The 26,309-nt window shown below is 37.6% G+C and overlaps 1 protein-coding gene across 1 annotated transcript in view; it reads left to right on the top strand.

The window, feature by feature from the left end:
* Positions 1 to 26,309, top strand: part of MAN2A1 (mannosidase, alpha, class 2A, member 1) — a 282,690-nt gene that overhangs the window by 130,164 nt on the left and 126,217 nt on the right. The window contains exons 6-8 of the mRNA XM_006876922.1: positions 2,128 to 2,301; positions 12,280 to 12,466; positions 19,983 to 20,160. Coding sequence (XP_006876984.1) covers positions 2,128 to 2,301; positions 12,280 to 12,466; positions 19,983 to 20,160 — 539 coding nt within the window. The remainder of the gene's footprint in view (positions 1 to 2,127; positions 2,302 to 12,279; positions 12,467 to 19,982; positions 20,161 to 26,309) is intronic.

The raw sequence follows: 26,309 nt of genomic DNA, 5'->3' as shown, positions 1-26,309 counted from the left end.
GTGGTCATGGGCCATAGTCTTGGGTTCCTCCAGTCTCTTTCTGATTATTTAAGTATACTGGATTTAACAAAATTTAAGTTTATGTTACTTTTTTAAACAACGATTTCCAGTAGTTTTGCTTTGTATTCTAACACTTTAAAATATATATATTTTTTGATGTTAATCTTGCAGTAAGGCAGGTAAGCTTTGTATGAATTTTTATGATTTTATTGCTAAACAAGCCTATTTCTAATTTTATAAAAAAATGCTTATAGTCTCGTATTTTCCTAAACACACTTTTAAAAATGTACTACTTTTCTTATACCAAGGAAATCTTTGTGTACTAAGTTTCTCACTAAACTGTTTCCTGCTCTTGCCTTCATTTTACATCAGTTAACCTTTTAGTCAGTCTTTCTTTCATCCAGTACAGCCAGGTTACTTTTGTATCAAGAGAGCTTGATATGGAGAAGATTATCAGTGATGCTATCTATAATTGTTAAGCTGAGTCAACATTAAAATTTCATTTTACTTGGATCACTGTAGCATTTGATGCTGACTGTTATTTTTATTCATAGGCTTATTTGGCCCTGGTTATTTGGGACAACACATACTCTTTTATTTTGTAACCTAATTTTGATATAATTTCAAGCAAATAAAAAAGTTTCATGATAACACTTGGGAAAGACTCCTATAAATTATGTGTATCAGTTTTGTTGTTGTTGTTAAGTACCGTGGAGTCGGTTCCGACTCATAGTGACCCTGCACAGAGTTTCCGAGGCTGCAAATCTTTACGGGAGTAGAAAGCCTCATCTTCCTCCCACGGAACAGCTGGTAGTTTTGAACTGCCGGCCTTGAGGTTAGCAGCCCAATTTCGTAACCACTACGGTACTAGAGCTCCTTGTTTACATGCATATTATTTCAGACACCTCTTTCCCTCAGTCCAGGATCAAATCCAGATTTATATGTTGCTTTCAGTGATCACTTCTCTTAGTCTCCTTTAATATGGAACAGTTCTTCAGCCTTTCTTTTTCATCCCCCCCCTTTTTTTTTTTTTTAACTTGATGCTATTACTAAAATATGAAAGCCTGAAAAATCTTTAATGTTGGAACTTGAAAGTATACCTATTCCTCACTGACCATCTCTTTACTGACTGTTCATACTTTTGACAATAATAAAAAAAACAAAAACAAAAACTACTCTGCAACCTTTTTGTGCTTTAATGACCTTACATTTGGCAGCAACCAATACTGAGTGTTCTAGGCAGGAGTGACACTAGTGTGATGGTTAAGGTCATGTGTCGACTTGACTGGACCATGGTTCTTTTTGGTTTGATAGTTATGTAATGCATGTAATTTGGCTGTCATATAATGATGTAGTCATCCTTTAATTTTGCATAACAACCAGGTCTTTAGAACCTTCCCAAGTGATAAATGAGGAATGGATGTATATGTTGAAAAGAGTTAGGTTGCTCTTTATTGCACAGTAGCTAAAGCTGGGCTACCATTTTCACAGATCACAGGAATGTGTGATCTTTGTGGACAGGCACTTGGTCCTGTTTTTTCTCTATTAACAAAAAACAATTAAAAAATCAAACTCACTATGGCCAAATTAACTCCAGATCTTAGTGACTCTGTAGGACAGAGTAGAACTGCTCTATAGGATTTCTGAGACTGTAAATCTTTACAGGACAGACAACCTCATCCTTCTCCCATGGAGTGGTTGGTGGGTTTGACCTACATATCTTGCAGCTAGCAGTCCAGCACATAACCCATTGAGCCTCCACGGTTCCTTCTGTATCTCTAATAAATAACAGCAGAGTTATGGTGACTGAAAATGGCAGAACCCTTATTTCAATTAGAAATGGCTGATTGCAAAAACTGTAGAGTCTTGTGATGTGCTCAGCATGTCAGAAAGAAAGTGTGATTAATTTTCAGTGAACATTTTCCTGCTTCAGCTTTGGTGGACATAGCAATGGCAGAATCCCTCTAAAGAAAATCCTTCTGGGAGTGCTTGATAAAGGATAATGCTGGCTTGTGTCTTTGCCTTATAACCAAGGAGACCATGAAGCACTGATGATAGAACATGTTGTGATTTCTTTTTATTTCATTTGTCAATTAAAAATAATACATTTCTTTTCTTTACCAACAGGAGTGAAACCACGATCTGGTTGGGCTATTGACCCTTTTGGACATTCACCAACAATGGCTTATCTTCTAAAACGTGCTGGATTTTCTCACATGCTTATTCAGAGAGTTCATTATGCAATTAAAAAACATTTTGCATTGCATAAGACGCTGGAGTTTTTTTGGAGACAGAATTGGGGTATGTAAGGTTTGATTAAAGTTGAATATCTCACTTGATCCAGATGCTATTTCACAAGACTGTGGATTTTATTCTGTGTGTCAGTCCTGAAAATCAGGTTGCCTAAAGCTGTTGTTGGGTACTGCTGACTTGATTTTGACTCTGAACATCTCCATGTAACGGAGTAGAATTGTCCCAGGGGTTTTCTAGGCTGCATTCTTTACGGAGGCAGATTGCTAGGTCTTTACATATGAACATAGCCATTGGGTGGGTTTGGGACTTTTGGTTAGCCATCAGATGCACACTCTTGTAATTACTTTTTCAGTATTAAATATATGTCAATATTCTTTTAAGCAGTGATCGTATCTACCTATGGGATGCTATAAAATCATTTTATGTCCAAAAGAAAGTAAATAAATACAAGGTTTCGTGTTTTATAAATAATACTTTCATTTGTTTCTGTTTTATAAAGCACACACTTTGTCACAAGATGAAACATACAGTTGGACATGACTGATAAACAGTTACTGTTGTTTTGTGCCGTGGTGTCAGTTCCAACTCATTGCGACCCTGTACAGGGTTTCCAAGGCTGTAAATCTTTACGGGAGTAGAAAACCTCATCTTTCTCCTGTGGAACAGCTGGTAGTTTTGAACTGCTGACTGAGATTAGCAGCCTGATTCGTAACCACTATGTTATCAGAGCTCCTTGATAACCAGTTATGGAGATGATCTGTTATTTCCTCATGTTCCATCAGCATTCCTTTTTTCTCATCTTTGCATCTTGTAAGAAAGCCATCATTATGATGTTCTCCTACATGTTTCCTATTTTACTTGTTTTCATACTGTGTTCTGTGGGCACCCAGGCATTCCAGGTACAACCCTTCCATCTCTTCCTTGGGAAGAAGAGAGATTACGTTTTACGATTAAACTTTGCCTTTTCCAACCCCCATTTATTTGAGAACAATTGATTATTTTATTTACTAAATCCTTATTATGGGTCTTGTGGAAGCACAGCTGCATCTTACAATAAGCACTGGAATGTGAACCACAGTGTCAGCAGTTCTAGCCCACCAGATGCTCCATGGGAGAAAGATGAAGCTTTCTGCTCCCTAAAGCCTCAGAAACCTTGTACAGGATTGCTATGAGTGCCAATTCTACTGCAGTTAATAACGTCATGGGTCATGCCTTATTTGATGGTTTGTGCCCAAACTCATGAATCTTCAAATTTTCTTGTAAGTTAGCCTGTATTATCACCCTTTTATGAAACTGAAGAAATAGAGGCATAGATACGTGAAGCTGTTTGCCAAAAGTAGCACAATGTAAGCTGAGCAGAGATTTGAACCAGTTGTGTTCATTTCCAAATTCTGTGGCATGCATTGTTTTCCCAAGGTCTCAGTAAAATTTCATCTAAATAAGTGATTTATTGCTAAAGCAGTCTGGGATTTCTACATTACACCATACTCATTCTTTTTTCCCCCCATACTCATTCTTTCTTATGTTATCTAGAACCCTTTAAGTGTCTCAGAAAAATCTTTTGTAATTCTAGGCAGTAAATTTCTTATATGTACTTATGTTTATTTAATAAGGAAAACAATAAGTGATATCAGTTTTTATTCTGAAAAATTAAGCCTGAAGGAGAAACAAGAACCTGTTAGGCGTGGCATCTTTCTTGGAAGAACATAGTAATTAAAAAAAAAAAAAAAAGGGGTGCTAATTTGAAGAAACCCTGCTTAAACCAATGTCTGCATTCAATACTAGTTCATGAGTAAGAAATTAGTGAGCCCTGTTATGTCCTTCAGTACTCTGCTAGAAGGAAATATAGAAAACACCCTTGCCTATAAGGAAATTACAGACTAATTTGAGAAAAGTCACACACAAACAAATGTAGCAAATAAAAATGAAATGTGTAAATGAACCACTAACTGTTATGGTGAGGGTAAAGTAGTAGAGTGTTGAGTATGTCTTTGACCCAGAGAAAGGGGGAGGAAGTTGCCTTTAGCTTTGTTATTACTGGCAGCCTCTACATAGACAGTGATCGTGACCAGCAGTCAGTGACATACTGTCAGTGTGACTCAGTGGATGAAGCAGCTGATGACTAAGGAAACATACGGATTAAAGTAGTTTTCAATTTAGAAAAGAATTAATAATTATTTTTACGAATGGGAGTATAAGATAAAACTGGAATTTTATAGAACTTACCTGGTTGATTTGAACACATTTCTTTAAAAGGATGTTTTGGGATTAAATTGGATTTCTTTGTGTGTTCATGTTCTTAATGAAGCAGTTATTTATGTTTTGTCCCTTCCCCTTTGTCTGTCCTTACTATAAAAGTAATATATACTCAAGGCTGAAAAATGAAAATCCATACATAAATTGAACTAGGGGGTTATATTTAAAGCCCAAGATCCTACTCACAGGATAACCACTGTTAATTAGTTGTTAGTTTGCCTGCTCACTTGGTGGTTGGCTTCTGACCTCCCCGGGGAAGTGATGCCAACACATGCTGGCATCTGGATTTTAATGAAAAAACATTCCACATCAGGATTCAATGATTGCTTTCAGTATTTTCTTCCTTACTTTGTTTTTGTTTTTGCAAATTTTCTTTCCTTTTCCCATGTTCCTTTCTTGGTGAAAAGCTCCATTGGCTCTTTATTGGTGAACATCAAGAGAGATTTCATTGATTCCCTTGTGTTGCATTTTCTGCAAAAAGATAGTAGTTATTTCTCTGTTGTTTGTACAAGCCCCTTTGTTCTTCCTGCCCATTTTTTTGTTCCCCTCCTATTCTCCTTTCCCCTCAACCTCTACTGCTAACTTGGTTCTCTTTCATTGTGACCTGATACCTGAAGAGGAAAGATCAGCAGTAGTTGGCAGCCAGGAATAGACACCGGTTTAGATAAATTTGTTGTAGCTTTTGCAACTGCTCACTTTGTAATCTTCTAGGTCAGTAGATGCTATTTCATGTCTGGATTTTTCTATCTCTGTTATGTTTAGATAGCAGCGTTCCTAAGAGACTGATATGTATAAATACCTTAGTTCAGTCTATTGTTGTTAGGTGCAATCAAGTTGGCTCCGACTCATAGTGACCTGATGCAGAACAGAAAGCTAGACCGCCCAGCCCTGCGCCATCCTCACAGTTGTTATGTTTGAGCCCATTGTTGCGATAACAGTGTCAGTCCATTTCTTTTTCGTTCACCGTTCACTTCACCAACCATGATGTCTTTCTCTAGGGACTTATAGCCCAAGAATGAGAGACAAGTCTTACTTTGGCTGTACTTCTTCCAAGACAATTGGTTTCTTCTTTTGGAAGTTCATAGTATTTTCAGTATTCGTCACAAACACCATAATTCAAATGCTCTGATTCTTTTTTATTAATTGTCTCGCTTTCATATACACATATAGTGCAATTGAAAACACATGGTGTTATAGGTAAGGTTTTGTGTCAGCTTCACTGGGCCAGGGTTCTCAGTAGTTTGGCTATTGAGATGTAGCTATCCCCCATGATGTGATGTGATGTGATGTAATAAACCAATAAGAGGATTGTTGTTGTTAAGTACTGTCGAGTTGGTTCCAATACATAGCAACCCTGTGTAGAATTTTGATGTTGCAGTTCAAACCACTTTGCAGCCCAGCGCATTAACTGCAGCTCCACACCAGGACTCCATAAGAGGATTAAGGGTGGAATATTGTTCATAGGTGCAATCAGGTTAACTCTGACTCATAGTGACCCTTTGCACAGCAGGTGAAAATACTGTCCAGTACTGCGCCATCCTCACCACTGTTGTTAAGATTAAGGTCATTCCTGCTGCCACTGTGCCAATCCATTTCTTTGGTAGTCTTCTTTTTCACTGACCCTCCATTTTACCAAGTGTGATGGCCTTCTCCAGGGACTCATCCCTCCTGATAGCATGTCTGAAGTATGAGAGATGAACTTTGGCCATGCTGGCTTCTTAGGAGCATTCTGGCTGTATTTCTCCTAACACAGATTTGTTTGTTCTTCTGGTACTTTTAATATTCTTTTGTATCACCATAACTCAAATGCATCAGTTCTTATATGGTCTTTATTTATCATCTAAATTTTACATGTGCATGTTGTTGTTGTTGTTTTAGTGCCATCGAGATGGTTCTGACCCATAGTGACCCTGTTGTATAGGGTTTCCAGTGAGCAGCCCGGTGAGCTTGAACCACGGACCTTGCAGTTCAAACTGGCATTGCAGTCTAACGCATTGACCCACAGCGCCACACCGGAACTCCATATGCACATGAGATTATTGAAAAATACTGTAGTTTGGATCAGGTGCACCTTAGTCTTTAAACTGATATTTTTGTTCTGGAACACTTTAAAAAAGTATTGTACAGCATATTTGACTAAGGCAATGCTGTTGTTGTTAAGTGATGCCGAGTCAGTTCTGACCCATGGTGACTCTGTATAGGGTTTCCGAGGAGTTGCTGGTGGGCTTGAGCTGCTGGCTTTGCAGTGCAAACCGACTTTGTATTTCAGCACATTAACCCACAGCGCCTCACCAACTGTTTAATTTCTTGACTGCTGCTTCCGTGAGTATTGATTGTGGATCTAAGCAAACTGAAGTCTTTGACAGATTTAATATTTTTTACCATGATTACCACCTACCACTTACCATGATTTTATTTATTGGTTCAGTGTTTAGGATTTTTGTTTTATTTACATTGAGGTGCAACTCATACTGAATCCTGTGGGGTTATTTTTTATCTTTATAGTAAGTATTTTAAGCCCTGTTCACTTTCAGCAAGCAAGGTTTTGTCATCTGCATATTGCAGGTTGTGAATTAGTCTTCACCAATCCTGATGCCATGCACATGTTCATATAATTCAGCTTCTTGGATTATTTATTCAGTATACAGATTGCGTGAATATAGTGAAAAGATACAACCCTTGTACACACCTATTCTGAATCTAAGCCATTCAGTATACCTTTATTCTGTTCACACAACTGCCTCCAGATCTACTTCCTCATGAGTACAATTAATTGTTCTGGAATACCTATTCTTTACAGTGTTATTCATTGCTTGTTATGATCCATAGAGTCAAAAGCTTTTGCATAGTCAATAAAGCACATGTAAACATCTTTCTGGTAGTCTGCTTTAGCCAAGATCTATCTGACATCAGCAATGGTATCCCTCATTCCATGTCCTCTTCTAAATCAGGCTGTAATTTCTGATTGTTGCCTGTTAAAGTACTGCTGTAATCATTTTTAAATTATCTTCAAATGTGGATCTCTTCCATTTGGTTGACTAGGTAGCTGTCTTCCAAATTTCTTGGCATAGGCAAGTGAACAGCTGCATCAGTTTGTTGAAAGATTTCAATTTGTATTCCGTCAATCCTGGAGCCTTGTTTTAACCCAAACCTTCCATCCAGTTTACAAGTTCTTCAGTAGCTTTGATTTTTGATCATATGATACTTCTTGAAGTGGTTAAGTGTAGACAACTTCTTTTTGCTTCAGTGACTCTTATGCAATATTCTTCCTATAGAATCCTTCAGTATTGTGACCTAAGGTTTGAATTTCCATTTAATTGTTTGAATTTGAAACATGCTGAGCATGTTCTTTCCCTTTTGGCTTTTTAACAGCAGGTTTTTCAGGCTTCTTTGTAACATTTGAGCCCGCCTACTTGAGCTACCTGTGACATTTTCGGAGTCCTGGTATGGTGCTGTGGGTTAATGCTCCAGACGCAAAGCCATTTAAACTGCAAGGTTGGCGGTTCAAGCTCACCAGCTGCTCCTTGGAAACCCTATACAGGGTTGTTGTGGGTCGGAACCAACTCTATGGCACTTAACAACAACAATGACATTTTCTGTCCCACTCTTACTTCATAATTTCTTCCAGTTGCTTTCACTTCTCTACATTCAAGAGCAAGTTTCAGAGTCTCTTTTGACAGTTTTTGGTCATTTTCCTTTGGTCCCTCTCTTCAATAATCTTTCATTTCTTTGTGCAGGATGCCCTTGATGTCATGTCACCACTCATCCGATTTTTGCTCATTGATGTCTACTGCCTAAATCTGGTCTTGAGATGTTGTCGAAATTTAGTTGGGATGTAGTCAGTGTCACATTTGGGCTCTCATAGACTTGTTTGTATTTTCTTAAGCTTTTGCTTGACGTTACATATGAGCAATGGATAATCTCATCCAAAGTTGGCCCCTGGCCTTGTTTTGACTGATAATATTGAGCTTTTCGATTCTCTTCCCCACACTCATAATGAGTTTGATTTCTGTGCATTCCTTCACATGTATGGTTGCCCTTTATGCTATTGAAAAGAAGTATTTGGAATGAAATTTGCAAAATTCTATGATGCTGTCTTCATCGTTTCTATCACCAAGGCCATATTTTTCAAGTATTGATTCTACTTCTTTGTATCCAAGTTTTGCCTTCCATTCACCAATAATTATCATTGCTCAAACATTTCAGACTGAAGAAGTTGGTAGAATTCTTCAATTTTTATCATCTTTGACTTTAGCGGTTGGTGTGTAAATTTGAATAATGATCATAACTGGTCTTTCATGCAGGTGTGCATATTATCCTATCACAGAAAGCATTATACTTCAAGATAGATCATGACTGCTCTTTTTAGTGATGAATGCTATACCATTTCTCTTGAATTTGTCATTCCCAGCATGGTAAGCCATATGATTGTCTGATTCAAAATGGCAAGTATCAGTCCACTTCATGATCGATCATGAATGCTCTTTTTAATGATGAATGTCATGCCATTTCTCTTGAATTTTTCACTCAAAATATAGTATACCATATGATTGTCTGATGCAAAATGGCCAATATCAATTATGCCTGTGTGTTCCATTTCATTTTTGATGACTTCCAATTTTCCTAAATTCATAATTCGTACGCTTCAGACTCCAAATACTAATGCATTTTGCAGTTATGACTTCCATTTTGAATTGTGCCTCAGCAAATGAAGATCTTCAAATCTGCTCCATTATTTTCTGCTTAAAGAAGCAGCTCTTAACCAGTCATTTTTTGAGTACCTTCCAACCTGAAGAGCCCATCTTCCGGCAATATATCTGAGGATGTTCAGCTGATATTTATAAGGTTTTCAGAATTGGTGTGCCTCTCCTTCCTAGTCTCTTTTCATTTGGGAGCTCCACGGAAACCTGTCTACCCTAGAGAGCCCTAGTGGTATTTGAGATACTACTGGAGGTCTAGTTTACAGCATCTTAGCAACATGCAATCCACTGTAGCATAACACACTTACCAATGCCGTTGCAGCAGTGGTGGCTGCTGCCGCTGCCGCTATTTGTCATCAAGTTGGTTCCAAATCCCAGTAACCTGATTTAGGGCTTCCATGGTTTTAAATCTTTATGGGAGCAGAAAACCTGATCTTTCTCCTGTGGAGTGACTGGTGGATTTGAACAACTGACTTTGTTGTTAGCAGGACTCCCTAACTGACAGAGGAGTGGTCATTAAGTGCTACTGTTGTATTTTGTAGCTGTTACGTGTCCTTCAGTAAATTACTGAAGGACATGGTTACTCTTAGTAACCATGTATGGCAGAAAATAATTGCCTGTGAGACTTTCTAGTCTGTCATTTTAACAGAAAAAACACTTTGGTGGTACAGTGGATTAAGCAGGAGGCTGCCAAACTATCTGCACTTTCAACATACCGGGAACATGAGGTAATTTGGATCTGTAATGATTTACAGTCTCAGAAATTGTGCAAGCAGTTCTCTTCTTTCATTCAGGGGTCATTATGATTTGGATTCAATTCGATGGCAGGGTGTTTGGTTTTTTAATCTTTAGGCAAGCACATCATCAGTTCTTTTTCCCCTGAATTGCCTGGGTGGGTTCCAACAGAAACCTATAGACTTGGAGTTGAGCACTTAACTGTTGTCACACCAGGACTTCTGGGACTGTTGATATGTTAATGTTGTTTTTAGGTGTTATCAAGTCATTTCTGATTCATAGCGACCCTGTGCAAAACAGAATGAAACGCTGCCCATTCCTGCACAATTCTCAAAATTTTTGTTACTTTTGAGTCCATTGCTGCTGCCACTGTGTCAGTCCTTCTCACTGGGGTTCTTCCTCTGTTGCACTGACTTTCCACATTTCCAGGCATGATGTCCTTTCCAGAGACATATCCCTCCTTATAACATATCCAAAGTTGTTGCTATTAACTGTACAACACAACAAAGCATTGCCTGGTCCTGCGCAAACCTCACAATCGTTGCTACACTTTAGCCCATTCCTGCTGCCACTGTGCCAGTCCATCTCATGGGATGGGGAGAGTTCTTCCTCTTTTGAACGGACCCTCCATTTTACGAAGCTTCGTATCCTTCTCCAGGGACTGGTCCTTCCTGATAATATGTGCAAAGTATGAGAGACGAAGTCTGGCTATCCTGGATTCTAATGAGCATTCTGGCTGTACTTCTTCCAACTCAGATTTATTTGCTCTTTCGGCAGTTCATCGGGCTTTTAATATTCTCCCCCCAAACCATAATTAAAATACACCAATTCTTCTACAGTCTTTTGTATTCACTGCCCAAATGTCGCAAGCATATGAAGTTATTGAAAATACCATGGCTTGGGTCAGGTGCACCTTAGTCCTCAAATTTTTGTCATCTTTGCTCTTTAATACTTTAAAGAAGTCTTGTGCAGCAGATTTACCTAATGCAATACATCATTTGATTTCTTGATTGCTGCTTCCATGAGTGCTAATGGTTGATCTGAACAAAATGAAGTCTGTGACAACTTTAATCTTTTCTCCATTTATCTTGATGTTATTTAGTAATCCAGGGGTGAGAATTTTTGTTTTCTTTACATTGAGGTGTCTTTAATCTTCATCAGTAAGCATTTTAAGTCCTCTTCACTATAAGCAAGCAAGATAGCATCATCTGTAGATTACAGGGTGCTAATTGGTCTTCTACCATTTCTGATTCCAAGTTCATCTTCATAGAATCAGATTATTTGCTTAGCACACAGATTGAAAAAGTGTCGTGAATGAATAAAATCCTGGTACACACCTTTCCTGATTGTATACTATTCAGTATCTCTTCATTCTATTTAAATGAGTACAGTTTCCTCATAATTAATTGTTTTGGAATACTCATTTGTTTTTGCAGTGGTGTCCATAGCTTGTCATGATGCATAGTGAACAAAAGACAGTTTCTTTCTGGTATTCTGGTATTCTCTGCTTTCAGCCATGATCTATCTGATGTCAGCAATGGCATCTCATGTTCCACGTCCTCCTCTTGAATCTCTGGCAGTTCCCTGTCAGTCAGTGTACTGTTGCAGCCATTTTTCAACTATCTTTAGCAAAATTTTTCTTGCATGTGATATTAATGATACTGTCTAGTTTCTGCATCTCACTGGATCAACTCCCTTTGGAATGGTCACACACATTGGGACCTGCCTATCAGTTGACCAGGTTGTATTTCTTGGCATAGATGAATGAGCACTTCCAGCACTGCATTAGTTCATTGAAAGATATCAATGTGTATTCCATCAATTTCTGAGCTTTGTTCTTTGCCAGTGCCTTCAGTGTACCTTAGACAACTTCTTCAGTACCATTGGTTGTTGATCATATGATACCTTTTATCATTCAGGATTTTGCTGATAGATCTGATAGAATCGTTCATATGTTGTGTGTCTTCCAAGCTGAGGGACTTATCTTCTGGCACTATATATGACAGTGTTTAGCTGACATAACGTTCTCAGTGACTTATATCTGACATTATTCAGCTGATATTTATAAGGTTTTTAGTGGCTAAACGTTAAGAAGCTGTCTGTTTCTCTTTCTTCCTAGTATGTCGTTGCTTTGAAGCTCAGCTGAACTTGTTCACTATGGTGTGATGCCACAGGTATTTTAAATACCTGTGGCATAGCAGCATGCAAGCCACCACAGTGTGACAAACTGACAGAAGAGTTACGGTGATTTGACGTGCACCTTATATGTATATGAACAGTTTATGGGAAAACACATTTTAAAAATGCATGTTTGTCTGCTAACTTTTTATTTTAGATCTGGGATCTGTCACAGATATTTTATGTCACATGATGCCCTTCTACAGCTATGATATCCCTCACACTTGTGGACCGGATCCTAAAATATGCTGCCAGTTTGATTTTAAACGACTTCCAGGAGGCAGAGTTGGTTGTCCTTGGGGAATCGCTCCAGAAACAATATATCCTGGAAATGTCCAAAGCAGGTATGGAAATATGTATTTTGTAAGACAACATTTTGAACAAAGTAGCTGCTCAGCTACTAATGGCTGAAAAGTTGACTAAATGGGCTGTATTAGCCAACATTATCCTTCAAGGTATTCATACATACCAGATCTAAGGTAACTTCAAAATGCTATGACTGTACCTCTTTTGTGTTATAATTTAATGGAGTGTGATCCAGTATACAGGGATGACCTGTGATACACTATTTTTACCCTCTCCTTTGCCACAGTATAAAAATCTTTTGCTGTATTTGATTGACTTCATATTCTTTTGTTGGTAATAAAACTTCTGGTCCCTATTGTATAAATTGGTATAAAAAGCAACTCAACTGCAAACACACATTTATTGAAATGGAACATATAAAGAGTATAATTATCTGTTCCCTTAATAACAATTTCAATTTTAGGGAATGCTGCCCAGCTCTGATGAATATACAGTTTTGCATCTTTGTAGTGCTTTTGATTTACAGAAAACTTTAATTAGGAGTATTTAAGGACATTTAAATAAAAATGGAAAGCATGAATGATTTCTTTAGAATCAAATTATGCTAATGATAGAAGCATGTCATAAAACCACGTAACCTAAAGTTTGTAAACTTGGTGCTTTTAAATTTTAATTTCTTCACTTAAAAATTAGTGGTGTAAAATGTATTAAAATGCAACATTCTGTTGTAATATATAAACACTCAACTCTGCTGGAAATACAATGTAGCCTTTTAAGTAAAGTAAGACCTTCCTACTGTCAAATATTTTTATTTTTATTTTTTAGAAGTGTGTTGGGAGGAAGATGAGAGTAAGCCTCTTTGCCATTAATAAGTCCTTGTGATCATAAAGAAAGAAACTCTTGTGTGAGCCTCTCATTGTCACAGTCACAGAAGCATTTATTCCCCACGCAGCCTGCTGTCCTTCTATAGTTATTGTTGTTAGTACCACGCCACGAAGTCAATTCTGACTCATAGTGACACTGTATAGGGTTTCCAAGGGACGACTGGTGAGTTTGAACAACTGACCTTGTGGTTCAAACCGACATTGTGGTCCAGTGCTTTATCCCACAGTGCCACACCAGGATTCTGGGTCCTACTATGAAGGTGTTTTAAAAAGTTCTGCCTAAGACTTGATGGCACTGAAAAACAACAACAGAAGTTAGGTAGCAAGTTAGAATTGATATCTTGACTCCAATTGCAGTTAGAACCAATGAGAAATACAGAACAGCCTGTTTCGTAGGGTTACAGAGTGCTAAGTTGGGTATAAGAGAAAAAAAACAAGTATATTATGTGAGGTGAAGGAGAATGGAAGAGGCTTGTTGCTGGTCTAACTGGTAAAACAATGTTTGTCAATCAGGTATTTACACACTACTCCACTTAGGTGGTCAGTGGTGATGCTCTTTCTAATGGTTAGTCAAATGCTTAGAGGGAAGTCCCAATATGCCCAGAGTATTGTGAGAACCTCTTGCTCATTTCGGGGTATTAATGGGACACATTATTTGAGGGGAAGATCTACCTGGTGTGTACAGTTTGCCATATCATTTAACTTTTCAAAGGTTGCTCCTCAGAAACAATTTTGCATTCAGTCAGTTCCAGTGTATGTGAAAGTCGTTTCCACGTACCTGAAAACATGAATGAATGAGAGTCTGTAACACTTAATGTATTATTAGTTTATTATTATTATTTTAATTTCTTGATAGGTGCCATGTAGTTGGTTCCAATTCATAGCAACAGAACAAACCACTGCATGGTTCTGCACCATCTTCACAGTTGTTAAAATTGGGCTTGACTACTGATACTGTGCCAGTTGTTGGGGATTTTCCTCTTTGTCTGACCCTCCATTTTGCCTCGCATAAAGTCCTCCAGGGACTGGTCTATCTTAATAGCATTCCGAACTATGAAATATGAAGCCTAGCTATCCTGGTTTCTAGGAGCATTCTGGCTGTACTTCTTCCAACACAGATTTGTTTGTTCTTCTGTCACTCCATGGAATTTTTAATATCCTTCTCCATCACCATAACCTGAATCCATCAGTTCATCCTATTCCTTCCTCTTTGTTTCAACCTCTGCATTTCATTCACCAGTAAATATCAATGCAGCTTGATCAGTTTCATACTGAAACAGCGGATAGAATTCTTTAATTTCATCGTAATTGGCATGAATTTGAGTAGTAGTGTTATTAACTAGTCTTCCTTCTAGACATGCAGATTTTCAACTATCACATACTGCATTATAACTTAGGTCTTGAAATGGTCTTTTTGATAATAAACACAATACCACCCCTCTTTAATTTTTTCATTCCCAGCATAGCAAACCATAGGAGTAACAGATTCAAAATTGCCAATGCCAGCCCATTTTCAGCTCACACATGCTTATGATATGAATCTTTATAGGTTCCATTTCATTTTTTGACAACTTCAATTTTCCTAGATTCATAATTCATACATTCCTTGTTCAGATTATTAATGGATATTTACAGCTATTTCTCCTCATTTAACTATAAGGTCAGTTTGAACCCTAAGGTTTGCTTTTCCAACTCACCAGCTTTTCCTCCGTAACCCTATACAGGGTTGCTGTGTTTTGATCTGAATTGACAGCACTTAACAACAACAATACCTCATTTTGAGTTGTGCCCACTCAGCAAATGAAGGTCCTGAAAACTACTCCATTCATGTCATCACGGTCAACCCTGCTTTGAGGAGGCATCCTCTTCCCCAGTTATACTCTGGATGTCATCCAGGCTGAGGAGTTCATCTTCTGGCACTATGTTTGATAATATCATGGTGCTGTTCATCATGCTTCAATACTGAATATTCTGGTGCTATCTGACAATGTTCCTCTGCTATTTTTGTTGTACTGTCGTTGGCTAACATGTTGCTGTGATATTGGAAATTATGTCTCCAGTATTTTAAATACCAGCAGGGTACACTCATGTTTGACAGGTCATCTGACCTTACGATTTAGACAAGATTAGGAAGAAGACATGTACTACTTTTGAATGTTTGGCTACTAAAAACCTTTATGGTTAGCATTTAACATCTTACAAATCTTGAAATCATAATTTAGATGATTACTTCAGATCCAAACACGGGCTCATTATTTTATTTTTCCTCTTTTGGCCTGGTTATGAATGGTGAGCAAATACTTGGATTCTATTTGACCGTGTATTTCATTTTTAAAATAATCTAAAGAAAAACGTTTAACTTTCATATGCCTATATAGATGACATATTTTAATATGTCCAGTTCAACAGGTTCCTTTGCTTTACAAATAAAGAAATATTCATCAAGTTTTGTTTTTGTTTTTAATCTAAAACCATGTATTTTAAGTGAACTCTTTGCATTGAATTCCAGTTGATTTGATGTTTCAGGAAAATTTTTATTTTCTTAATTGTAGTTACAGTGACATTTCTTACCTGGTAGAATAAATGAAAAGCAATTGCTGCTGCACATCCTTAAATGTGATACCAGTCGATTTATTCATCGTTACTTCTCCTTACATTTCATGAGCATCTGATACATGCCTGGTTATGTATACCGTTCATTTGATTTTCTTAGTTTTGGCATTTTCTGGGCAGGAGCTGGAGAGTTTGGATAGATGCCAAATATAAATAAATGCCCTTAATGTTTGTGATTTCTTTCCTCTAGTCCTACGTAATTGATTTCATAAGTGTGTTTTCTGTTGCAATTAGTAATTCAAAAGTGTTTTGGGGAAGTATACAAGTAAATTACTTGTGAAAAATTTAATGCTATTGTTGTTTTTAAGTGCCATCAAGTCAGTACTGACTCATAGCGACCCTGTGCCCAAAAGAACTAAACAGTGCCCACTCCTGAGCCAACCTCACAACTGTTGTTAAGGCTGAGCCATTCACTGCCGCCAGTGTACCAACACATCTCCTTTGGGGTCATCCTTTTTTTCTCCCACCCTTTACTTTACCAAACATGATATCCTTCTCTAGTGACTGGTCTCACCTGATAATATGTCAGAGGTATGAGAGATGGAGTTTGACCACCCTGGCTTCCAAAGAGCATTCTGGCTGCACTTCTTCCACCGTAGATCAGTTTGCTCTTTTGGCAGTTCATGGTACTTTTAATATTCTTCTCGAAGACTGGAACTCAAATGAATCAGTTCTTCTATGGTCTTCCTTAGTCACTGTCCAACTTTTCCATACATAAGAGGTTACTGAAAATACCATGGCTTGGTATTCATCGCACCTTAACCCTCAAACTGACATCTTTACTCTTGGAGACTTTAAAGAGGTCCTGCGCGGCATATTTGCTTAATGCAGTATGTCATTCCGTTTCTTGACTGCTGCTTACATGAGTGTTGATGGTTGATTCAAGCAAAACGAAGTCCTTGACAACATCAATCTTTTCTCCACTGATACTGATGTTGTTTATTGGTCCAGTGGTGAAGATTTTTGTTTTCTTTACATTGAGATGTAAACCATACTTAAGTGTGGTCTTTGATCTTCATCAGTACATATTTTAAGTTATCTTCATTTTCAGCAAGCAAGGTTGTATCAGCTGCATATCACAGGTTGTTAATGAGTCTTCCTCCAAACCTGATGCCATGTTTTCCTTCATGTAATCCAGCTTCTCGGATTATTTGCTCAGCATACAGATTGAATAAGTATGGTGAAAGAATACTGCCCTGGCACACACTCCTAATTTTAAATCATTCAGTGTTCCCATGTTCTGTTCGAACAATGGCCTCTTGGTCTATGTACAGGTTCCTCATGAGCACAATTAAGTGTTCTGTAATATCCATACTTCGCAATGTTGTCCATAGCTTGTCATGATCCATATAAGTGAAAGCCTTTGTGTAGTCAATAAAGCACAGGGGAACATCTTTTTGGTATTCTCTATTTTCATCCTAGATCCATTTGACATCAGCAATGATATCACTTGTTCCATGTCCTCTTCTGAATCTGGCTTGAACCTCTAGACGTTCTCTGTCAGTGTACTGTTGCAACTGTTTTTGGATTACCTTTAGTAAAACTTGCATGGGATATCAGTGATAGTGTATAATGATTTCCACATTCCATTGAGTTACCTTTCTTTGGAGTGGCCACAGACGTGGATCTCTTGGCCAAGTAGTTATATTCCAGATTTCTTAGCATAGATGAGTGAGTGTTTCCAATGCCACATCAGTTTGTTGGAAGGTTTCAATTTGTATTCCATCAATCCCTGATGCCTTGTTCTTTGCCAATGCCTTCAGTGCACCTTGGACTTCTTCCTTCTGTGTCTTATGCTACCTCTTGAAGTGGTTGAACATCATTCAGTAATTTGCCCATAGAGTCCTTCAATAGGACAAGTTGAAGTTTGAGTTTTTTCTTCTGTTTCCTTGGCTTAAGAAATGCTGAGCGTGTTCCTCTCCTTTGGCTTTCTAACTCCATGTCCTTGCGTATGTCTTTGTACTATTTGACTTTGTCTTCTTGAGCTGACCTTTGAAATTTTCAGTTTAGCTCTTTTACCTCCTCATTTCTCCCATCCATGACATCAAGAACAGCATACAAGTGAAAAGTAAATGATTTTTGTTGTGAAGTGCTGCTGAGTTGAGTCTGATCCATAGCGACCCTGTATAGGGTTTCCAAGGATCAGCTGGTGAGCTTGAACCACCAACCTTGCAGTTCAAACGACTTTACAGTCTGATGCATTAGCCCGCAATGCCACACCAGGCGTCCTCTTGTATGCTGTTCTTGATGTCATCCCACAATTGTTCTGGTCTTTGATCTTTACTGTCTAATGCATCAAATCTGATCTTGAGATGATCTTTAAATTCAAGTGGGATATGTTCAAAGTCACATTTTGGCTCTCGTGTACTTGTTTTAATTTTCTTCAGCTTCAGCCTATTTTGCATATGAGCAACTGATGGTCTGTTACACAGTCTGCTCCTTGCCTTGTTTTGGCTGATGATATGTAGCGTTTCTACTGTCTCTTTCCCCAGATGTAGTCAGTTTTTTTTCTGTGTATTCCATCTGGTAAGGGCCACGTGTATAGTTTTATTTCATGTTTTTTAAAAAAGGTATTTGCAGTGAAGTCATTGGTCTTGCAAAATTGTATCATACAATCTCTAGCATCGTTTCTATCACCAAGGCCGTATTTTCCAACCAGTGATCCTCCCTCTTTGTTTACAATTTTGCATTCCCGTTGCCAGTTATGATCAATACATCTTGATTGCATATTTGATCAATTTCAGACTGAAGAAGTTGGTAGAATTCTTCAAATTCTTTCTCACTGGTTTTGTGGTTTAAGCGTAAATTTGAATATTATTGATATTAACTGGTCTTCCTTGTAGTCTTAAGGATATTATCCTGTCACACACAGTGTTGTACTGAGCAAAGTAAACACTGTATGTTAGTACTATGTTTTTATATTTATTATTATTTATTTAATAACTTATTGCTACTAACATATTTTCAAAGGAATTTCAGATACTACCATCAATTTTTAAAGATTGTCTGAGACATTTTATTTAGTTCAGTGTTATCCCATAATTTTTATAAAATTTCTTTTTCCAGTTTTGAAAGTCTTTGAATTACTTTCCTAAGTAATTAGATTTGAGTTTACTTCCAGATAATACTTTTAGTACAAACTTGAATACTAGGGGAAAAATGCTTCTTTATCATTTATCACTCATTTCTTAAGCTTTGGCATTGTAAGCATTGAGAACTACTCTAGATTTTTCTGCTTGTCCTGTTTTTCTTAGTCAGTTTGTGTTCCCCAGCTTCCACCAATGGTGTCTCAATTCAACATTTTTCAAAAGATATCCTTCCAAGTACTAGAATATGAAGTATAAAAGCTATTTCATCACATCGCACGTTGTGCTTAGTTGACCTTTTATAGCATGGATTAGGACCCTGAGAAATAGAAGCCAAAATAGCTAGCTATGTCAGTCCCTTGCCTTTATCTGGTGATCAGTATTGAGAAGGTTGCTGTGACACTCAGATTATTGGTGGTCAATAGTGAGTAAATTGATCTTTCTTTTGAAGAGGAGATAATATGAAATGGTAAAAATTTAAATTTGTGTATTCATTTTGGTTTTGTTCAAAATTTTATACCTTCTTTCTTCTATGTTAAGCAAACCATTTAGATTAATCATAGCAAAGCAAATCTTCAAAATCATGTACATGAGAAATTATTATTGTCTTTTTAGGCTCAAATATAAACAAAATACTGGCTGTTAGTCTGGGATCCATGCTTTGTTTCTGGACTTCGGTGGTGACGGTGGGGTGTGGCACATTGGTGCTCTCAGCAATTGTATACCAAGGCTGATATGTGACTGTATTTCCTTATTGATAATCTACTGGAATTTATTGTAACATCATATCAAAAGGCAGATTATTCCTTTTGTGTTTGATTATTTCAACTGAATGAAAATCAGTATGGTATCTTTGTTAATCATATTCATCTAGAGTATAGATAAAACCAACATTCAATAATTTCCTTTTGATTAGTAACCTCCTTTTCCTTTTTTTAGTAGTATTCATCTTTCCCCCTTTTCTCTTTAAGGGCTCAGATGCTACTGGATCAGTACCGAAAGAAGTCAAAGCTTTTCCGTACTAAAGTAGTCCTGGCCCCACTGGGAGATGATTTCCGCTACTGTGACCGCACAGAATGGGAGCAGCAGTTCAAGAACTATCAGCTGCTTTTTGACTATATGAACTCTCAGCCTCAATTGAATGTTAAGGTAATAAGGAAATATTCATATATGAGACTATTTTGGGCATCGAGCCTTCTTTACTAAATGAGGTTAAACAGAATAATTAATCTCACTTCTCAGCATTCCAGTATTTCCTAGAATACATAGTCCTTGTGGTGCTGCAGGGTAATGTACTCTGGACTGAAAGGTCGGTTTGAACCACAAGGTCAGCTGTTTAAACTCACTAGCCACTCCTCGGAAACCCTATGCAGGTTTGCTTTGAGTTGGAACTGCTTTTGAGTTGTTAAGTTATTGTTCTTGTTGTTGTTGTTATGTGCCGTGGAGTCGGTTCCGACCCATAGCGACCCTGTACAGGGTTTCTAAGGCTGTAAATCATAATTTCTCACCCTACCTATCCTACCACCAGAATTCTTTGAGACGTGTATCCCACGTAATATTTATCGAATTCTGTCGTACCTAACAAAAATTTACAGTGATTCCACATATATTCTATTAGTGAAAAAGACATTACATCTATGAAATCTCGCAAACAAAAAATAATTTGTTAATTAAAGGGGGCTCAACTCCTGGTGTGGTGCTGTAAGATTAGCACTGGACTGTGAACCATGAGGTCATCAGTTTAAACTCACCAGCTGATCCTGAGAAACTACAGAGTCACTGTGAGCTGGAACCAAATCAGTGGTGCCTACCAACAACAGCAACAATAAAAGAGGCAGCTTGTGTGCATCCTGAGAAGGAAGAGTGATGTCCTTAGGCTCCTGTCCTGGGAACTGTGTTCAGCAGCCCAGCATCAAGCCACCATACCTTTGAACTGTGCCTGTGAGCACTATATTTTAGTGTTATTTTAGGATTATGTTTGATTTCGCATGATTCTTAGGGTATTTTTTGGGTCTGAGAATATATTGTCCCACATAAATCTATGGTAATTGTGTCTTTGCTTTATGCCATTTTGCTTTTGTAAGAATGTTCTACTTTCAGATAGTGGGTGAGGCCTGTATTGTGTTTGGGCAATAAGGTTTTAAAAGTCTTTATGTTTGTGAATCATTATTTTCATGTATGAGCAAAGTAGTTTTTGTACTCATATGTGGTGAAACCTGGGCAAGGAGGAATGTGATGGGACTGCCATGCTTTTCCTGGGCCTCACCTATTTTCTACCTTTTCCAGGGTGCAGCCTGACCATTTCTCTATTGTGCTCTAGTAATGGAAAATATTCAGGTTTTCCTTATCTGACAGGTTCCAGCTTTTGCTTGTTTTCCTTTACTAACCTGTAAAACAATAGAATATCTCTGGAAATACTATAGGAAGAAAGTGGTGTTATAGTATAGAAACCTAGAAAGCTGACACTAGACCATATTTTATGCAGTGAGAATTCAAGTTTATCAAATAGGTAAATAAACTTTAAGTATTAAGTCTGTCTAAGAGATTTAAAATCGATTTTCTACTAGTTTATGAACTCTGAGCATAGATGAGATGGTTAAATGACCTCTGTATTCTCCTAAAAAGCATACTTTGTACATGGAAATATGATCAGAGGACAGAGATATATATGTGGGTATCTGACCTTTAAATATAACTTACTGGGTGTATTCATTTCTTAGGGCTGCTGTAAAAAATGTTCTGTAATAAAATACACGTAGGTGGCTTATAAGAACGGAAATTTATTGTCCCACAGTTCTGGATACTGGGAATGTGAGATCAGAGTGTTGGCCATGGTGGTTCCATTTGGGCTTTTAGGGAGAATCTGCTCCATGTCTCTCTTCTAGTTTCTGGTAGTCAGGGATTTCTTTACTTATAACTGCCTGTCCCATCACATGGCATCCTTTTTCTGTTGCCGGTTTCTGTTGTCTTCTCCTCTTTTGTAAGGACACCAATCAGATAGGTGGAGAATGACTTCAGGGATAGATACCAACCACCGTCTGCTATAACCGCGTGTTTACATAAGTGATAATATCTTCAAGTATGTACAGGGTCATATTTGCAGGTTTAACAGTTAGGACTTAAGTATTTTTTGGGATGGATGCACAGTTCCACCCACATGTTGGGTAATGGCATTGTGGTCCATAGAAATATCTTCTGCCAGCTTCTATGGAACTAGATCTTGATTTTAGTATTTTGCCTATTTTTACCGAGTTTTGCCTATTAGAGCAATTTTCAAATATTTATAATTGAAATATTTGTTGTTAAGTGCTGTAGAGTCAGTTATGACTCATACAGGAACCATGTATAGTGTTTCTGAGGCTTTAAATCTTCTTGGGAGTAAAACCTTCATCTTTCTTCTGCAGAGTGGCTTGTGGTCTCGAACCACTCTTCATTGTGTTTCACAATCCATTATTTAACGTCCAGAGTGAACGTGCTCCCAGCTGAAGTATGTTTTGTGGTTAAGTCCCGTCGAGTCGGTTTTAACTCAAAGTGGTCCTGTATAGGGTTTCCAAAGAGTGACTGGTGGGTTTTGAACTGCCAACCTGTGGTTCACAGTCCAGTGCTGATCCTACAGCATCATGCCAGGAGTCCAGTTAAAGTATAACATACCTAAAAGAACTGCACGAATTATAAATGTACCAATAATTTTTTTTGTATAACACCCCATGCCATCATCCAGATCAAGATGTAGAGCAATGATAGCACCTTAGACGTGTTTTTAGAGTCTAGGTGCGGCACTGGTGGTGTAGAATAAACACTAGACTACAGTTAGATAGTTCAAACCCACCAACTGCTCCTCAAATTGGAATCAACTTGATGGCGACACAACAGGTGAGTTCTCATATCTCTTCCTAGTCCTTACCAACCCTTTCAAAGTGAACTTTTCCACTTTTGTCACCATGTTTAGTGTTGTTTGTTTTGTGCTTTTTTTGTGTGTCTGACTTTTTTTGTTTCACATTATGGTTTCAGGATTTCATCCATATTGCTGCTATCTCAGTAGTTCATTTATTTTTAATGTGGCTGTCTACCTCTAGTGTCCATTTTATAAATATATCACTTATTTTCTTCCTATTAACATAAAGTTGCTTTGAACAGGTTTTGCATGTTTTTGGTACACATGTGTATGAATTTATGTGGGTGAAAAATGGAAGGGATTTTTTTTGTCATAGGGTATATATACATGTTCAGCTTTAATATATACTGACAAGTGGTTTAAAAAAATAGATATGCCAGTTGTTGCATTGTGTGAAACTTCTAGTTGCTCCACCCCCTTACTCCAACTTTATAGTGTTAGGTTTTTGATGGTGGTGTCTTTTCAATTGTATTCATCCTGAAAGGTGTGATGTTTTTATTTGTGTTTCCCTGGCGATTAAATGACATTGAGCATGTTTTTCATGTGTACAGCCTATTATCTGTCTCAATTTTTTTGTAAAATTGTGTGTTAGTAGGGATCAAATTACTTTTTTTTTTTCTTTTTGCCTGTGTGGATACTCAATACCATGTTTTAACAGTTCCCCCACTGCACTGCAGTGTCATTTTTGTCATAAATCATGAAACAACATTTGTGTGGATCTATGTCTAGACTTTCTATTCAATTTTGTTCATTCATTGGAAAACTTCACATAATAACTGTCTTAATTAGCACAGCTTTATAATGTCTGAGAGTATAAGTATACCAATTCTGGTTTTCCTTCCAAAGATTGTATTGGTTACTCTTACTCCTCTGCAGTTCGATATAGGCTTAGCATCAATTTTTGTAAAAATTGTTTTGTTGTGGTCAAAATATATATAACAAAAATTTTTTTCAATTTGACAGTTTTTGCACACACCATTAGGTGACAGTGATTATATTCACCATGTTGTACAACTGTCAACACTATCCCTTTTTAATTATTCTACTGTTTACAGGTCCTCAGTCCCTGACTTAACAGTGGCTCCCCTTTTTCTCCTCCCTCTGATTCCTGGTTAACCACTAAGAAAACATGGTCTCTATGCACGTGTCTCTAATGACTATTTCATATAAGTCGGACATTATACAATACTGATATCTGTATGGGAGTCCTGGTGTGATGCTGTGGGTTAATGCGCTGGGCTGCAAAGTTGGTTTGAACCACAAAGTTGGCGGTTCAAGCTTACCAGCCACACCTCAGAAACCCTATACAGGGTCAGAACTGACTTACATCACTTAACAACAATAACATATCTGTATAAGAAGTACACATATGTTTATCCTTTTGTGGCTGACTTATTTCATTCTGGATAATGTTTTCAAGGGTCATCCATGTTGTAGCATGTATCATGACTCCGTTTCTTTTTAAGCCTACACAGACCAAAGGCTACAGTAACCAAAAAGTGGAAACAACCTAAATGCCTGTCCCAGATAAGTGAATAAGCAAAAAGTACATTCAGGTTCTATACTCATAATTACTACGCTAGAGTGCTACTGGTTTTGAATAACCTTAATTATTAGCATTCTACATTAACAGAAAATGACTTTCATTATCTATGTGTATATATGTGTGCATGCGTAAGGTAAAACACTAAAATCAGCCATTACAGCTGAGAAAACTCAAGGCCTTGGGTACTAATTAGCAGGCCAGTAATGCAAAACCAATAGCTGCTCTACCAGAGAAGGATATGGTAGTTTTAATAGCGATGACAGCCTCGCAACCCTAGAGGACAGTTCTGCTCTGTCCTAAATGTTGTCGTTAAGTGCCTTTGAGTCAATTGCGACCCATAGCGACCCTGTATAGGGTTTCCAAGAAGCAGAAGATTGTGAGCTTGAACCACCAACCTTGCAGTTCAAACTGACTTTGCAGTCCAGTGCATTGACTCGTAGCACCGCACCAGAACTCTTAAATGAGGGGGCTTCAGAAGTTTGTAGAAAAAATAGAAATAAAAGGTAATAGAATGAACCAAGAAATCAAGTAAAATACATGGAAACTGAATAACACCCTGCTGAAACGTGACTCGGTAATAGAAGAAATTAAAGGTAAATTCACAAAGTTCCTAGAAACAATTGAGACCAAAAACACAACATACCAAAATCTTTTGAACACTGCAAAAGCAGTGCCGAGAGGACAATTTATTGCAAAAAATGCACACATCCAAAGAGAAGAAAGAACCAAAATTAACATATTAGCACAGCATCTACAACAATTAGAAACAGACCAACCAAGGGAACCTAAGGTCACCAAAAGAAAAGAAATAATAAAGATTAGAGCAGAAATAAATGAGATGGAAAACAGAAAAACTATAGAAACAATCAACAGGACAATAAGCTGGTTCTTTGAAAGGATTAACAAAATTGACAGACCATTGGCAAACCTAACAAAAGAAAAGAGGGAGAAGACACAAATAACACGCATTAGAAACCACATGGGCGATGTCACAACGGAACCAAAGGAAATCAAAAGGATAATAACAGAACACTATGAAAAGTTGTACTCAAACGAATTTGAAAGCTTAGAAGAGATGGATACATTTTTAGATAAACATGACCTACCTAAACTTATACACAGTGAAGTAGAAAACCTGAACAGACCCATGACAAAAGAAGGAATTGATCAGCTCATCAAAAGACTCTCAACCAAAAAAAGCCCAGTCCCAGATGGCTACACTGGTGAGTTCTACCAAACATTCAGGAAAGAGCTGTCACCAATTCTACTCAAAGTATTCGAGAAGATACAGGAGGATGGAAAACTTCCTAATACATTTTATGAAGCAAGCATAACCCTCATACCAAAACCAGGGAAGGATGTCACTAAGAAAGAAAATTATAGACCAATATCCCTCATGACCATAAACACAAAAATTATCAACAAAATCCTAGCCAACAGAATCCAGCAACACATCAAAAAGATAATACATCATGATCACGTGGGATTCATATCAGGGATGCAAGGATGGCTCAACATTAGAAAAACGATCAATGTTATCCACTATATAAATAAGAAAAAAGAAAAGAACCACATTATCATATCGATTGATGCAGAAAAGTTATTTGACAAAATCCAACATCCAATCCTGATAAAAACACTCAATAAAATAGGGATTGAAGGGAAATTCCTCAACATAATTAAGAGTATATATACAAAATCAACAGCCTACATTACTCTCAATGGAGAGAAACTGAAAGCCTTCCCTCTGCAAACAGAAACCAGACAAGGATGCCCTTTGTCACCACTCCTATTCAATATTGTGCTGGAAGTCTTAGCAAGAGCTATATGGCAAGACAGGGAAATTAAAGGCGTCCA

Source organism: Chrysochloris asiatica, unplaced genomic scaffold, assembly GCF_000296735.1.
Source record: "Chrysochloris asiatica unplaced genomic scaffold, ChrAsi1.0 scaffold00428, whole genome shotgun sequence".
Taxonomy (NCBI): domain Eukaryota; kingdom Metazoa; phylum Chordata; class Mammalia; order Afrosoricida; family Chrysochloridae; genus Chrysochloris; species Chrysochloris asiatica.
The sequence above is the reverse complement of the archived record's forward strand: the minus strand, read 5'-3'. Positions and strand labels throughout refer to the sequence as shown.